This window comes from Megalobrama amblycephala, linkage group LG7 (genome assembly GCF_018812025.1).
Source record: "Megalobrama amblycephala isolate DHTTF-2021 linkage group LG7, ASM1881202v1, whole genome shotgun sequence".
In the NCBI taxonomy this organism is placed as follows: Eukaryota; Metazoa; Chordata; class Actinopteri; order Cypriniformes; family Xenocyprididae; genus Megalobrama; species Megalobrama amblycephala.
The window spans coordinates 45,080,239-45,098,310 of record NC_063050.1 but is presented as its reverse complement, the minus strand read 5'-3'; the positions used below and the strand labels follow the sequence as shown (position 1 = coordinate 45,098,310).

General features: G+C 36.5%; 1 protein-coding gene across 5 annotated transcripts in view; it reads left to right on the top strand.

The window, feature by feature from the left end:
* Window positions 1-18,072, top strand: part of lrba (LPS responsive beige-like anchor protein) — a 270,378-nt gene that overhangs the window by 116,751 nt on the left and 135,555 nt on the right. For all 5 annotated transcript variants that reach the window (XM_048197706.1, XM_048197710.1, XM_048197707.1 and 2 more), the window contains exons 34-35: window positions 994-1,058; window positions 5,324-5,432. In XM_048197706.1, coding sequence (XP_048053663.1) covers window positions 994-1,058; window positions 5,324-5,432 — 174 coding nt within the window. The remainder of the gene's footprint in view (window positions 1-993; window positions 1,059-5,323; window positions 5,433-18,072) is intronic.

The window sequence follows — 18,072 nt, the reverse complement described above, 5'->3', positions numbered from 1 at the left end:
CTTATTGATTTGCTGTACTGGCTCTGTTGAAATGTAAATACTGTAGAAATCAGACTTAGCTTGCTGTCTGAAAACTGATGTAAGATTTACTTGATTGGAATCTCCAGCATAAAATATTTGAGGAACTATAAAGTAAAATGCATAATCTGGGAATTAACAGCTGTAATAGTGAACAAAACCTCTGCAATAAATAAAGCAGTACATGTATTGGCATTTTTAATTTTTGTTTATTTTGGTTTCAGCCTCACTTTTCTTCTTCTCCCAGAAGATGGTGAAATATTTCCTGCTTAATAAGCAAGTACATTTGCCCTGTTTCATTTTCATTTATGACCCTAGAAATAAGCAGGGGATTAAAAATAAATCATCATCATTATGAAACTATTGCTTGTATAGCACCTCAACCTTAAAGCACTCTCTGTTGGCCGAAACAAATGAGACATTAGGGTCGGACCGTTACGCTGCTGTCTCCATGATACAGTCTCTCTGTGAAAAGAGCCCCCGAGAATACACGAGCGACTTTGTACATACTCATGACCTGGTTGTTATTATTATTCTTGAGACGATCACAGGGAAGTGTTGAAAGGTTGGCGCAGCTGTGAAAAATGTCAATGATTTGGTCTCGCTCCTAGGCTATTAAACATCACTGAAAGCTGTGGTTTCAGGAGTTGTTTAGACTAACACCTTTTACAACAACCGGGTGAGACCTGTTAAAGTTTGTGAGGGGTGTGCTTGGTTAAAGGCAATCTTGAACATTGAAGATACAATATAAATATGTTAGAGCCCCGTTTTGCTTTCTTCCCTCCTGCCCCCTGTGATCGCTTCCTCTGTATGGATTTTGTTGATGATGATGAAGCTTCTGTTTTGATGTTGAGTTCATTTTAATCCTTACATATTAATGTCATTATGCTGATGTTTATTCTGACTAAACCCAACCATCCTCTCTCTGCTTATTGTATAAACTGAGTGTAAAGTCTTTTTTATTTCTCTCCACAGGAGTGGCAGAATTCCATCCAAAAGAATGCGGGTTTGGCCTTCATCGAGCTGGTGAACGAGGGCAGGTAATTATCTAATCCCATCCTCTGACCCTTTGTTAGCCACCTCCTCATTATCTCCTGGCCTACAATGCTATGTCGCGTGTGTACGATCAGATCCTGTTTGGGAGGAAATCAATGTAATGTGGAAAGGGGATCAACAGGGTGACCTGGAGTTCAAGGCGTCTGTCAATAACTTGGCTTGTTCCCATGTGTTTCTGAGAGGGCAGCAGCGCCTTAGTTTCTTCTCCACCTCTTGGGAAATCTTTCTCGTATCTTGCTGTTTTCAGACAGGTTTATGTCTCATCTGTTGGACTCTTTTACTCGGACTCCCTTTGGGATGGAAGGATCTGTCTTCAATTTTAAGCCCTTAGATCTTTCAGATGGCTCTCATTTCTATCTTAGCAATGGAAATTAATGTTAATGAATGCTGCCATGCTGATGAGCGCTCCAGAAATGTTAATGAATGCAGTGATGCACCGAGGCTCCTCCACCTTCACTGCTGGCCATCTTTACAGCTCTTCTTTAAGCACACACTTTTCTTTTGGAAAGTAGGGTCAAGGTTTAGACAACATCTGGCACACCAGCACCTGTCACAGAGACATCACTGTAATCCTAGCTGTAAAAGTTCACATCAAATATGCCATTATAATGCTTACTGCACTAAAATTAAGATGATCAATACTGATTTAGTCACAGTGCTTTCAAAGTCAAGTTGATTTTCATCAAAAGAGTTTGTAACACTCTTTGAATTCTTATTAGACTTAAAGAAAAGAACTAAAAATAAAAACTGTGGCGGTGCAGTACAGTGATTATATGGGATGATCATTCCATTGTTCTTGGGTGGTCAATGATTTGATGCTCTTTTTTTCATTAATTTATTCAAAAATGTATAAAAAAAATCAAATGCATGCATACATACCAACCCTCTGCGGACACTCTGAAGTAGCCATTGGCTAGTAATTTTTTTATTTTACTTGCTAGACATTTTTATTTTTATTTTATTTTTTTTTACATGGAATGCAAAACAATGCAAATGAAAAAATTCTACATAAATATAATATAAAATATAAATTTCAAACACTATTAAAGTCAAATAAACAGTCTGTAATAAAATAAGGTCAAATAATCAAACTACAAGCAATAGCACAAGTAAACAATAGAAAAGATGCCAATATAACAAAAGTTAGATGCAGATTAGGTACAGAAATTAAATAAAGTAATCAAATATATAAAATAGCACTGCATAGTCTTCACTGGTCTTCATACATTGTTTTTTTTTTTTTTTTTTTTTTGCAGCGAGTCTGTTGTTTGATTAATATTAAAAACAAAGACAGCTGCAGGAATATTACGCTGCTGTCACTTTAAGACTAATGCATGGATCCAATATACTGTTACACATGTTTACTTTCTCAACTGTTCACTTAAAGGGTTAGTTCACCCAAAAATGAAATTTCTGTCATTAATTACTCACCCTCATGTCGTTCCAAACCCATAAGGCTTTCGTTCATCCTCGGAACACAAATTAATATATTATTGATGAAATCCGAAAGGTTTTTTTTTTATCTCCCATAGAAAGCAACAAAATTACCACATTCAAGGTCCAGAAAAGTAGTAAAGACATTGTTAAAATAGTCATCGTGACTACAGTGGTTCAACCTTAATGTTCAACCTTAATAAGTGACGAGAATACTTTTTGTACAGATTTTGCTATATTGTTTATATCGTGGTATGTAAATATATCTGCATAGAAGAAGAAAGCGGGGTGTGCATGATATTGCATGATATATAAAAAACATTTCAATGCATTACTCGTGCTGACTAACACGCATTTGAAGCAAATACGCAGAAAGCCACCTCCCTCAGACAGCATGTGTTCCCGAATTGAGTTCTCTTCAGAATCAGAATAAGAATCAGAATCAGAATCAGAAAGAGCTTTATTGCCAGGTATGTTGTTTACACATACTAGGAATTTGTTTTAGTGACAGAAGCTCCACAGTGCAACAGAGTAACAGCGACAAGACAAGACACATAATAAAGAGAATAAAATAATAATATACAAATTCTCTTTCGCTGTTTATTGTGCTTGAATGACCAAATATGCATATAATTATGTCAAAATGTCCATCATGTGTATTAACATAAACTGTTAAACCTACTGTACCTAAAAAAAAAAAAACTAAATTGTTCTATTATATTCATCCTGTTGTTTGTATTATTTGCTGCTTTGTTCTTATTTTTAATAACTACAATAAATTACTAAAGAAACTAGGCCTATAACGTGATATGTTATTGTGAAATAAAATTTCTCATATCGTGAAATAAGATTTGTATAAGTAATATTAATATTTATTTAATATAACTTTTATAATTTATGATTATAAATTTAAATATTTTTGGAGCAAGTCGAAAATGTCTCTGCTGATATTATATAAAAAGAAGAAAAGATTCATTAAAATATTGAAATTATTGAAAAGTATATACCTTATAAAGTATTTTGTCATCATATTTTGTTATTGTTTATTAGAAAAGAAAAAATATTTATTTAACCAAACTGCATATTAATATTTGTCTTTTGTCTGCCAAATCAAGTGTGTGTTGCAACCAACATGTAGGGGAAAAAAAAAAAAAAAAAAAAAAAACCCATAAAACAGCAAATTATATACCCCTGAAGACCCTCGTGACTGTGTGTCATGGTCAATAAGTCTTTCAAAATATTAGATAATTTGACCTTTTTATGACAAGGCAAGGTTAGTTCAGGTTGTTAAATGTCACGTGGTGCAATGTGCAGAATTACATCTTTCATGATATCACCATTGTGTAAACTATAATCAAATTTTTTGTTTGTTTCTCTAGATTGTCATAGCATAAAGTAAGTAAAAACAGATAAAGACAGGAAAGCGAAAGGCTTATAGAATGGCAGTCACAGAGAGTGGGCTGTGTTATTGATGGCAGTCGGGGTGAGAGGGGTGGGAGAGGGTCACCGCAGAGACCCTGGCACGTCCGCTCCCCCGCTGCCCACCGCTGACACACCAGGCTCGAGTTTCTGCCCTCCACCCTCCGCCTGTTATTCTTCCACTTTGCAGAGGCCTGAGCCTCCTGACCTGCTGAGAGACTCATCTCTGTCCCTGGGGGGAATGTTTTATTAGGCCATGGCTTGTGTTGTTCACAAATCTGCCCGGGGTGTAAATGTGCTGTTTCAAGATCAGGTTCCTCCCCGTCTGTGCTAACCCAGGGCACCATGGACAGAAAAAGCAATGCTGATTCACAAACAAGACTCTGAGATAGACAGAACAGCTTCAGGTTTTGATGAGGGCTGACAAACAGTAGCAGTAAAAGCAGGATACGTCTCATCTACCATCAACCCCTATAATCGTCAGATGCCCTGTGATAAGAAACTGTGTGTGTGTGTGTGTGTTTATCCAAGGAAGGCTGTTCTTACATATGTAGAAACATGAGCTGGGGTGAGACTTGCCCCCTTCTCCACACCCCCTACATCCGTATCTTGTTAGATACGTATCATTTACAAATCAATCGCTGGTTGTTTTAGTGGGGGTGGTTTTAGCTGCCGTGCTAAATATGATTTTCTGCTTGTTTTACATGGTGTAGTTAAGTTGGTTTAGCGTACTGTTTGCACTTTGATGGCCTAACAACTGTGTTATTAAATCAGTGCAGTTTACTTCACAGATGAACAGTTGAGAGATGTGGAAGATATCCTTTTGCTATTTTGTGAGCCCATGGAATTTATATACAATACAATAAATGCTTTATTATGGATGCATGATATATCAATACCACATTATTTATTGCAGATATTGGCAGATATTATTATTATTGTTATTATTAATATGAATATTTATTGTATCAGCCAATATTGGTTGTTCATCAGCTTATATTTACGTGTTGTACATTATAACGTAATGGCTAAATTCACTTGTAGCATGCAAACTTTTTTATTTTAATTTTTTTTAATAAAGTAGTATAGATTTATAATATCAGCCATAATATCAAAATAGTTATTGGGTTATTGGTATAGTAATTTCAGTATCTGTGGATCTGTTATGTCTGTAAATGCGTCTGTTGCATCTCTTACGATCAGTACAGTTCTTAATAAATGTAAAAGTATGTGTGTGATTTGTTTTCCAATTTAGTTTAATCGTATCTGTATGAAATCCTAACGTGGATTCAGTTATCTTACCAACACAAACTGCGTCATTGTAGAAAATAATTCAGATAGAATCATGTGATGTCAGCTGTGAACTCTTAATGTTCAATGTGTTTTTGATGTGCAGACTGCTGAGCCACACCATGAAGGACCATCTGGTGCGTGTAGCTAATGAGGCCGAGTTCATTCTGAGCCGCCAGAGAGCAGAGGACATCCACAAACATGCTGAGTTTGAGGTACACACACACACACACACACCTACACACACACACACACACACACACACACACACACACACAGGTTTGTTTTTGTGAATTGTGAGGACATTCCATAGGCGTAATGGTTTTTATACTGTACAAACCGTATTCTCTATCCCCCTACACTACCCCTACCCCTAAACCTACCCATCACAGGAAACTGTGCACACTTTTACTTTCTCAAAAAAACTCATTCTGTATGATTTATAAGCCTTTGAAAAGTGGGGACATGGGGTAATGTCCTCATAAGTCACCTCTTTTTGTAATACCTATGTCATACCCATGTCATTATACACATTTGTGTCCTGATATGTCACAAAAACGCACACACACACACGCACACACACACACACCCACACACACACAGGTTTGTTTTGATATCTTGGTGAGGACATTCCATATGCGTAATGGTTTTTATACTGTACAAACTGTACATTCTATCCCCCTACACTACCCCTAAACCTACCCATCACAGAAAACATTCTGCATTTTTACATTTTTGATAAAACATTGTTTAGTATGTTTTTAAAGCTATTTTAAATATGAGGACTCATGAAATGTCCTCATATTTCATGTTTACGTCATAATACCAGTGTAATACCCATGTCATTATACAAATTTGCGTCCTCATAAATCACAAAAACACGCACACACACACATACATTCACTCACTCACTCAGTCTGCATGAGTTCTTATCTGCAGTCAATGAAAGCTTCCAATAGTTAAAGACCCCATGAAATGATTTGATGGACACCAATTAAATACTGCTAGTGCTTCCTGCACTATTAAATGGGCCAAAAATACAGATGACCCATGTTGCGTTTGACAGGATTTTGTCCAATCAAATGGTGTCTAAAATTAGAATGTTTCTCCCTATAATACCACTTTTCTCTGACTAGAAATAGCAAGTAGCAAATCATGGTTCACGGCTGTGACGTAAACTATTGGCTATGTACACTACTGTTCAAAATTTTAAGGTTGGTAAGATTGTTTTTGCTCACCAGTTCTGGATTTATTTGATCAAAAAAACCAGTAAAACACTAATATTGTGAGATTTTATTTATTAAATTATTTATTATATTTTTTGTATTATATTTGTAATTTTTTTTTTTAATTTTTACTCCAGTCTTCAGTGTCATATGATCCTCCAGAAATCATTCTAATCTGCAAATTTGAAACACGAATAACATTTCCAATTTTTTTTATCAATGTTGAAAAAAGTGTGTAATATACAGTGGGAAGCTTGACACATTTATTTCATCATTCTTTGATCAATTGAAAAATTAAAAAGAACAGCATTTATTTGAAATAGATTTTTTTGTAACAAAGTAAAAATCAATTTAAATCAATTTAATGCATTATTGCTGAATAAAAGTTTTACTTTCTGATAAAAAAATAAATAAAAAATACTGACCCAAAACTTTTGAATGGCAGTGTATAAAAAGGACAATCCCTTCGATATGTCCTGCCCCAACTTACTGTTTCAACAGGAAATACATCAACCCAGAAAAAAAAAATTACAAGTCAATTCATTTCGTGGGATCTTGAAGACTTCTGCTGCAGCTGAGTGAAGCAATAACTAAATTTTCTTGACATATTGTACAAACAAGCCACTTTCACTTTATGCAGATGTATTCTGTTTCAGGGTTGATTTACAATTTTAAAAAACTGTTGTAAGATTTAATGAAATTGTTAAGCCCCTGTGAGGATATTAAAAAAGAAAGTTTTGTCTGTCGGAACTGAGAAGCTGCCAACGTGAGGGAGAACAAATGTTTTCTTTTCAAACACAACTTATATGGAAGAAGGTTTCAAGCTTTGGCTAGAGAGATTGCGTTTGGCATGTATCTTACCAAAACATAGCAGCACAGTTGATTTATTCCTTATAGCACAGCCATGGGGCATTCCTCCACCGCTGCCCCGCCAAACACGCACACACATCACCTCTTTTATCACTGCAGTCTCGCTTTCTCATTCCTCCGATCATTCTCTATTTCGGTCTACCTGCTTCTTTTTTCCCCCCACGATTCCCCTCGGACTCATGTTCTGCCTGTTGTGCTCCCTTTGTGTGAGAATTTCACCAGTGACAGGTATACAGCACCTTCATTTCTAGTTTCCTTTCGTTTCCCATCCCTCCCTCTGGTTCTGTCTGGCACTGGGGCAGGATGTGACAGTGTAAAGGCGGAATGGGCTCTGCTCTGTTCAACATCTCCCACCCTCCAGTTGTAAAATGTTATGCTTTCAGAAAGGTTCAAGGCAGGGTCTCTGAACTGAAACTATGAGAGGAAAACATTTGAAGTACAGTATTAAAAGTAAACATGTAAAATCGGGGAAGGAGATCATGTATCATGTCTTTGAGAGGTTCTGCAGTAGTCCGCTTTGTTAGGGTCATGTTTTGTATGTGATTGGCCTGTACACTTACTTTGGCAGCTTCCCTCAAACGCTTCACCCAACGTCTCACTGTTTTTAGGGAAAAAAAAAAAAAAAAACTCCCACAGTTGATCCTCCAGTTCTCATTATCAGCTCAAAGAATCAGAATCACATTATTCGCCACCACAGGAACGGAGTTGAATTTTTCCTAGTTGTGAGCTCTATATCAGTGGTTCTCAATTGGTTTGACCATGGGACCCACATTTCCCCATAGTCATTAGGCTGTGACCCACTTTAAAAAAAAAAAAAACCTAATTCATTAAAAAAAATATAATAAATTTGCTTTTAAAAACCAAGCAAATTTATTTCACAAAAGTGGTTGACACACACAAGTACTGTCCCACTTTACTGAACATGCACATAAATTGTAAGAATATGACTAATACTAAATGATGAATAAACAGTATAATGTAAGGCTATTAAATTGCAGTCCCAAACTAGTTTCTGTTAATATGATAAAGTTAGTTAATTGGTATAAGCCACCACAGCCATTCAAAAATATACAAAATTAAGTGGTATTTTGGAGTTATGGAAACAACAGTTACCATGGTAAATACACAATACTAACAGGAACTGGTAATGGAACATAATATGGACACTGTTCCTGATGAATAGAATGAGCATCATACCTGAATGCAAATCCTTCTCAGCTAACACATGTAGTACAAGCAATCTAACTTTTTATTTTCATGACTTACTAATTGACAACGTGACTACGACGTTGCATGCTCGTAATTTATTTTGTGCTACAAGCACAGTTTAACATCTGGCAAGACGGGAAAGTTCGTTTTTTTGAGGTGAGAGACTTTATTTTGTAACTAGTTAAGAAAATAACGTTAGAATAATGACACTGACATATAGCCTCACAACATCTCATCTCAGTGCAGATACTGAATCAGAAAACGTGTTTTTCTCAGCTACTCTTTACTTAAATGCGTCTTAGAAGAAGGGTCAACAGCTTTCAGGCACGTTTTTTCAATTCAGAAAAAAACATGTTATTGTTGTTTCTTTGAGATTAAATACATAAAGTATGTTTATCTAACAAATTTAATTATTGCAGGTTTGCATAATATTCTGAGAGTGCGTTTCAGTCTTTATACATTCATTCATTCATTCATTCTGCTTTTTTCAAGTGAGATTAGTCTAGAACTACAATAACCATCATGTTTACACAGTGCATACAATGCCTCTACAGTTACTCGCAATCCTCTCAACATGACTCAACAGTCAATAAATGGGAAAACAAAGTAACTTGCATTAATTATTTGAAGAAATAACTCAGATATTTTGGTATAAATTTAAAAGTAATACGTTACTTTACTTGTTACTTGGAAAAAAGTAATCTGATTACGTAACTTCTCTTACTTGTAATGCGTTACCCCCAACACTGTAAATGACAACAGATTTAATGACACAGCCATTACAGCAGTAATACTCAACACTACAGAGTGCCTGCAGGCATGTGCCCTGTACAACAGCTGAAAGCTGGCAGTATTGGTTGAATATACCCTGCTTAAACAAGCTTCCTTACCTCACAGTGACATTTAGAGGGAACCTCGGAACACCCTTTCTCATCATTCCCGCTGCCCCAAATTCCCAGGATTGGCCAAATTCTTACAGACGCTCAGTGGAGGACGGCCGAACTCTAGGGACATGCTTAGCTTTCCTTTTTCACTCTAATTGGCCCCTCTGGTCCGATTCTTTCTGCTTTTCCAGCCTCACTCACTGCACGGTGGAGAATGTATTATTCTCAAAAATGCTGCTGTATATTCTGCCAAATGTGGGGAAAAAATGCACCAATAATCAATGTCAGGCACATTAGTTGGATGGATGCTAATATAAAATGCTAAATATACACTGAGATGTTACACTCTTCAGCTAAATATGAAAATATGCCTTCAACATTACATGAATAAAAGGCCACAGTATTATTAAATTCTCTACTTGAAATCTCCCATAATGCTGTTCTCTTGTGAAGCAGGGTTATTCACTCAGACTGTTTCACATGACTAGGCCATATTATGCCATATTTTGTCACTCCGAGTCTAAAGTCTGAAGCTTTCCATGACGAAAACCATAAACTGTGGCAATCCAGTGACCCAAACTCTACTTTAATAAGAGAAACCGTTGTTGGGCAGGCAGGCAGATAGCTGGGAATCTTCTGAAGGAGAACACTGGCTACAGTACATGTACAGTCATTTGTTGAGGGAAGGGCAAATTACTGTAGGCCATGGTTAGTTGGGTCACAGTTAAATGTGATGGTTATGGAACACATTGATAAGGGCCTTGTTTTTTTTTTTTTTTAAAGAAAAAAAAAAACGGCAATGATTAAGTTGGTGCTTCCCAAACTGTAGGTCTGTCTCATCCAGGGTGTTTGTAGAAAAATCCTGAATTGCATACAAAAAATTAACTGAAAAACAAAAGTGGATACATCTGCTGTCAAAGTTCAATTATTTATTAATTTCCTTTTAAGTGTATTTTCTCACTAGATGTCTGTACATAGCACAGATTTATCAAGACTGTATCTCAGTATTGAAACCTTTCACTTAGATATAGTTGCTCCTCTGTGACCCCTGAAAAGCAGTAAGCCTCCGATAAGTGCAGCACTGATATTGCTGTATTGATTTTCCTCCATTCCGGCTCTTGCCATCTTCTATGAGCCACTGGTTTCATTTTGCACGGCCACAATAAAAATAACAGGCCAGTGAAAGATGCCCCTGGGGGAATTGCACTGCCTCTCCATCCTGAAGAGTAGTTTGCACAGGATTTGGATATTTAAGGGAACAGCATGAAATATGAGACATATGAGAACCAGAATGGTTGGAAAAGTTTTTATTTTTTTATTTTTGAACATTTGTTTCATTCATGAATTACTGTGTCTAATGCTGTAGCCTTGACTACATTCAGAATGAGGTTAATTTACCTGTTAGTTGACTGTGATCAACAGTTATGTCACTTTAGCTATATTCGAACAGGCCTAGTTTTCCTTGAGGAGGTAGGGTTAATTTGTGTTTTTCTCATTCAACCTAGGTAAAATTACTGAGAAAATTACCTGCGGTTTTTTTGGCTAACTCATGGGTCCTCTGAGAAATCTAATCCTGCCCAACAGAAATGTCTGTAATTATGGTGTATTATTTTTTGTTGAATACTGCGAATAAACCAAATTTTTTAGCTGATTTCTAAGATTTACTGCCTAGTGCACCTTCTTTCAGGATTTACAACTTTCTGAGTTAAATAAAATTTCAGGTAATGATAGCACAACATCTGTAAAAAAAAAATAAACATGAATGAATGAATGAATGAATAAATAAATTAATACATAAATACATACATAGGGCCAGATTTACTAAACGGGGCAAATTAGCGTGAGAGCGCAATTCCAAATATGCTGATGGGAGTGGTAAGTTTTGCACGTGATGTACTGCTGACACACAAATTAAAGAACACAGACGCAGTCAAATCATTTAGATAATGACCAACGCAATCTTCCAAGAGCAGTGCAAATTAGTGTTTGGTCACAAATAAGCAGAGCTGATGCTCATCAGGTGCGGGTCGACACAGGCGCAAATTGTTACAATTAATCTGATAAACAAAAAATACAAACCCACACACCACACACACACACCCACACATACACACACACACACACACATATATGCATATATGTGTGTATGTATGTATGTATGTATGTATGTATGTATGTGTGTGTGTGTATGTATATATATGTATATGTATATGTATATATAGACCAACATGGCTTGGGAAACGATATTAATAGGAGTGGAAGAAATTAATACGAGTGAAAAATATTTCCTTCCTTCTGTCACGCGCTCTCTGTTCTCTGCAGTGTCTCCTCCTGGCAGCAACAATTGCAGCCATTTCGCAAAATGGGTTAAGACATGCTTTTTTTTTTGGGCGTTAAATAATGGCGCAAAGAAAAACCAGTAAATTGACTTGTGCAAACATTAGTAAATCACGCTGCGTGATTCATTTATATACTCTCCTCCCATAAATTTTGCGTCTGAAAGGGAAACTCCTACAAATGCATATGCAATAAGGTCATCTGCAAAAACAACTCAGTTCACGCCTTTTCAGCACTAATTTTCCACTGCGTGTCTTTAGTAAATCCCGACAGTAGTTTTTTAAAGCCAATAGAGGATTTGCAGTGGTGCAAGCTGTTAGTACATCTGGCCCATAAACTACTATCGCAAACTACTCAGATTGAACATTTATATTAGTGACAGGTTTGATCTTAGTCTAAATTCCATCCCCTCTATTAAATACCTAATGTTATAATGTAATCATGTATAAGTCTTGTTTATGTCAATGGGTTTTGTTATGCATCCAGGGCACATGAGTCTCTGTAATGGCCACATTCAGACAGCAGACACTTCCTTTTTAGTAAAAGCTATGTAAATCCCAGTCTTGTCAGAATACGGGACATGAAGTCATAGTTCCTCTCTTAATCAAGTCAAGTCAAATTTATTTATATAGCGCTTTTACAATTGGTAATTGTTTCAAAGCAGCTTTACATATTAGAAGCACAGAAAAAAGGGAAGTGGTTAAAAATAAGCTGTACAAACAAGCGTGGTAATATGTAACATATACAAGATGGTGCTACATTAAGCCAATGTCGGCTGACTCCCAGGGGTGGAAAAAACCCCCTAGGAGAAAAACCCAGCGTGCTAACACTGGGAAAAAAGTCCTAGGAGGGAAAAAACCCCTTGGAAGATATATATAATATATGTAAATGGATATGGAGATCAAAATCTGAATTATACATTTTTATTATAGAGATTAAAAATAGATTATATATAAATATATGTAAGCGGATACGGGGATTAAAAATCTGAATTATAGATGCAGCCAGAACTGGATCTGTAGGCCCATTGTCTCCTGGGCTACGTTGTAGTCAGGTCCAGACACAGGTTCTCCATCTGATCTGGATACGGCCTGGATCCAGCACCCGGCAAACCTCAGGATAAGCAGAGAGACAGATATTAGCGTAGATGCCATTCTTATTCTGATGTACAGGTATATCTAGTGTTATAGGAAATGTTCTCGGTTCCGGCCGACCTAATTATTGCAGCGTAACAATCCTTTAACGGATTTGAAAAATGTTAATGTATTGATAATGTGTTATGTGTATGCAAGAGCAAAGAGATGTGTTTTTAGTCTAGATTTAAACTGACAGAGTGTGTCTGCTTCCCGAACAATGCTAGGAAGATTGTTCCAGAGTTTAGGTGCTAAATAGGAAAAGGATCTGCCGCCTTCAGTTGATTTTGATATTCTGGGTATTATCAACTGGCCTGAATTCTGAGATCGCAATAAACGTGAAGGACTATAATGCATTAAGAGCTCACTTAGGTACTGGGGAGCTAAACCATTTAGAGCTTTATAAGTAAGTAGCAAGATTTTAAAATCTATACGATGTTTAATAGGGAGCCAATGTAATGTTGACAGAACTGGACTAATATGGTCATACTTTCTGGTTCTAGTAAGAACTCTAGCTGCCGCATTTTGGACCAACTGTAGTCTGTTTAAAAGCCGAGCAGAACAACCACCCAGTAGAGCGTTACAATAATCTAGTCTTGAGGTCATGAATGCATGAACCAACTGTTCCGCATTTGTCATTGAGAGCATATGTCGTAATTTAGATATATTTTTTAGATGGAAGAAGGCGGTTTTACAGATACTAGAAACATGACTTTCAAATGAAAGTCAAAGTTATTATCTTAATAATTGTAACAAACATTTTTTAGAAGATAAATCTCATCTTGATAATGCATTACAGTGTTTTTACACTTAGTTTATATGGAGCATTTGATTCAGGTGTGTTTTCTCCCTTAGTTAGGCATATTTGAACACCACACTCAGATCCGGTTCCATTTCAATCTGTTCCAGAGACCAAACATAACCAAAATCCCTGTGATAACCATGAAGCGTACCTGGTAGATCATAGGAGTCTGTGGTTCACTGTAAACTAAACCAAGGAGAAAATGCAACATTATGACAGTTTATTGTATGATTCAGAACAAAGCAAACAAACTACAAGTCTGAAAACAGTCAATTTTATTGAACATTATTCAGTAACTGCACGCTCGTATGTGAAGCATGGACCTCTACGTGTAGTGTATTGTTCATTTGAGGAATGGGTCTTAGGAGAAAGGTGGCAGCATTAAAGACAGCCTTTGTTCCAGTGCATTCTGTAGTCTGAATTATTTAGGAAATAAAAATAAATTTATGTTTGTTCTCTGTCAGGGTTCAAATCCACCAGAAGAGATGATGGTGGATACCAGTGATTTAGACACATTTTTATTACTTAGATGGATAACATATGCCTTTATACACTCCCCCGCTCCCCTCCTGTCTCTGTGTCTCACACACACACACACACACATATATACACTCATCCATCCTCTCTGGGATTGAGTTATCTTTACCCCTTGAGAGTGAGATTACAGGGACAGCAGGGTCCTGACGGACACAGAGATAACCGCTGGAAATCCAATTATCTTTTAGTGTTCTCTTTCTAATAGGATCTCTAATACGGAAAAGATTTTTCCGGTAACAACTGTACGATGGCGGCTGATACCTGTGAGGGAGAAAAGAAAGGACAGATTTAAAGAGAGAGAGTGACTTCCTTCTTTAATGAGAGTCTTTCTTTATTAGAAATGAAATGTGGAGGATACTGGGCCAAAGGGCCAGATCTTTCAGATGTGATAGAACGAGGTCATTGTTTTCTCTTTCACTGTCTTGCTTTTTTTTTTTTGTTAGCTTTCACTTGATCTTGAAGTGATGTAGTGTAATTGAGTTGACTCCCGACTGAAGTGTGTGTGAAGAGAGGTGATGGGTCACTTCATTAGCGTTTAGTGTCTGTGTTCCTGTAAGAGAAGAACAGGAGTTAATGACATCAACTACGAAATGAGACTCATGACCCTGTATTATTCCAGCGTGCATGTTCACTTATCCTCCAGCCTCTGACAGTTATCTGTACTAGCCAAACAAAAGGAAATCTAAGAAATGGTGTACCTAGGGCTTCAATAAGGTTATACTTGTGCCTTTTGATAAGCCAGCAGCTGTCCTTTAGCTTCACCGTAAATCTTTTCTGCAAATAATGGCTTTGTGAAATACATGCTCTTTCCCTCTTTCTGTCCTCTCTTCATTTTTCTTTAATTAATTCCCCAGGTGATGGCAGTGCAGCAGGTCATTATACTGTATGTCGTCCATGACACTCTCGTGAATAGAGCCCTTCTGCTTCTAGTAGTTCTCGCTACACTCTCACACTAAGAACACTGAGGGATTACACAGAATTTCTAATCATTTTAATTATTTGATATGCGGTTTGACTGATCGATTAATCAATATATGCTGAGAAAAGATAATTCAGACATTGCATTGTTGCGATTAGACATTACAAAAAGTGGCGTTATTTCAATCTTAAATTCAGTTTGATCAAATTTAAGAACATAAACTGTCTTAAATATCTTAACTGGTACAACAAAAGTCTTAATTTTCATTTTAAGAGGTCTTAAATTTGGGGATGAAAAAAAGCAATCGTGATACGGCCTAACGTGATTATTAAAACTCAGATGACTTTGATTTAAATAAATGTAAGTGCTGCAAGTTCAAATTTAAAACACTGTGTTGTTGCATGTTTTACAGGCTTGCAGTTTGCAATCAATGACTACTGCACACTTATGCCAAGTGATTGCTTATGATCTTCTGTTGATCAATTATGACAATATTTACTTAATGGTGTATATATTATATGTTGTAGATGGTTGTAAAGGTGCATATATTATCTCCCTCATCTGTTTGAATGAGCAATTGGAAATAGTAAAGACATTTCAAAATAAGAGTCACTCTGTATTTCAGAATTGTTTAAAATTAAAAGTCCCACATTATGCATAAAGTCTTTTTTTTTCGGGATATTATTGGTATTTTGGTTAGACAATAAATTGTATCTGGTATATTCAATATAAACTCTCGTAGCTTATTTTTGAGCCACCCTGTCACAGAAAGGAAACACCAAGAACATTATTCAACACATTCAACATCATATGTGAGCTGTGCTGGCAAAATGAGTCACAATGAGCAAATTTTCGAAAATAAGTTATTATTTTCACAATCTCTATTAAAAACCTTAAAAATGATGTATGAGTTGTTGGAATCAGAGAACAAATGACTGAGGTACACCTGTTTGAAGTCGATAGTCAGCAAAGTCAATTTTGAGAAAAAAATCGAGTTCCAAAACAAAATCACCTAGCAACCATAACTAAAAAATCCCTGTTAATAACACCAAATTTGGCACACACCTCATCAAAAGCAAATATCTGTAGGAAACATATGTATTAAACTCCCCCCCCCCCCCCCCCCCCCCAATATTTTACTTCAATATTTTGAAGTACTCTAATTCTGTTTATGTGTGTATATCTGGATCTGGCGCTGTCTGAGGCATCTTTGTGTGCACACTTCGGGTCTGTCAGTCAGCATAAGTAAGATCAATTTGTTTACATCAGCATGAGTTTGAAAAATCACTTTTCATTGGTTCAGACTCATGCCATCGAGAATTCGCTATGAATATTCACAAAGTTGTAATGCTGCTTGTGAAGTTGTGAAGCGAGCAGAGGAAAACAGCACTTTTCATGGACAAAGGAAAGCAACTCAATAAAGAACTTTACTGCCATGACTGAAGTAGAACAAATAAAGATAATATTAGGAGAGGGACAGACAGCAGCACTGGCTGTGAGATATGTGTGGACGTGCCACGGCCTGAGAGACAGCAGGTGAATGTGTGTAATGTGTGTGTCTGACCTCAGTGTGTTTCCCTACCGTCCACCACAGTGACCCTCAGTATGCGTGTGTGTATAGATGTTAAAACACTGTGGTATCAAATGTTCAGTCATGTTCTAATTTGTTACACTGTTAATTTAAGTTTAAGTTATGTTATAATATTTGATAGTGCTTTAATATTTGATAATAGTTTATTCTATTTTGATGTTTTTTTATTATTGTTTTATGTATATACATTATATATGTGCATTTCTAGCTTTGGCAACATTCTGTTATTTACAGTCATGCCAATAAAGCAATTTTTAATTGAATTGAATTGAAAGGTACTCCTCTCAGAAAACATACAAATAAAGATAATTGGCCTTTTTTGACTTGTTTTGCTTGTAGCCTGTAATTAGCCAGTGCGCATTCGGACTCATTTTGCCAACACGGGTCACATATTTTTTACTAGTATGACCAAAATAATATTTAATTTGTTGCCTTTCTTTAAACACATTATTATATATATATGTGTGTGTTTGTGTGTGTGTGTGTGTAAATATAAATATATATATATATATATATATATATATATATATATATATATATATATATATATATATATATATATATATAATATACACACACACATACAAACTTTTTATTTTCTTGCTTGTGAAGATATTATTTCAGACTGTTTATTTGCCCTGTTATCACCTTCCCAACAGTAGCACTCTGTTCATAATCTGTTGTTCAATGGGTTCAGAACCATATGCGTTTCTTTTATTTACCAGAAGTATAAACATTATCCTGCATTCACATTCATCCACACCTGCTCCTCGCCGACTTCCAGCAGACATGTTCATTTTTCACTCTCCGCACATCTCCTTCATTTGACTATTTTTCACCTCAAAAGGACAGTTAATTCCTACAATTTCTCACACGGCGTGACCTTGAAGTTACAGGAGTCAGCTGCCCGTGGCCCATGTAGAGTAATGGAACCAAAGAAATGCTTTTTTTTTTTTTTTGGAGAGGGGGTGGGAGGAAAGATGAAGAATCTGCCATCTACGCATTGTGACTAGTCCATTAAAAGCACGAAATAAAGGAAGGAGAAAAGGGGAAGAGAGAAGCCAGAGATACTTTGATAAGTTGTTGCACCTGTGTTAACCTTGATGGTCACCCTGACTCTGGAAAAGGAGGAGGGTGGAGGGGGGGCAACATTTTTTCTCTTTCTGTAGTTGCTTCACACTAGATTCCTTCTCCATCTATCGCCGAGGGAACAAGGGATGGAGGGAAATCAATACAGAGAGGCGTTGGCTGACAGCAGTATCGCTCCGGAATTGAAGTGCCTGTCAGCCTTTGTCATTCTGTGACTTTTGTTCACTATTGTACTTTTAAGCCTTCATTTTTCTTGGT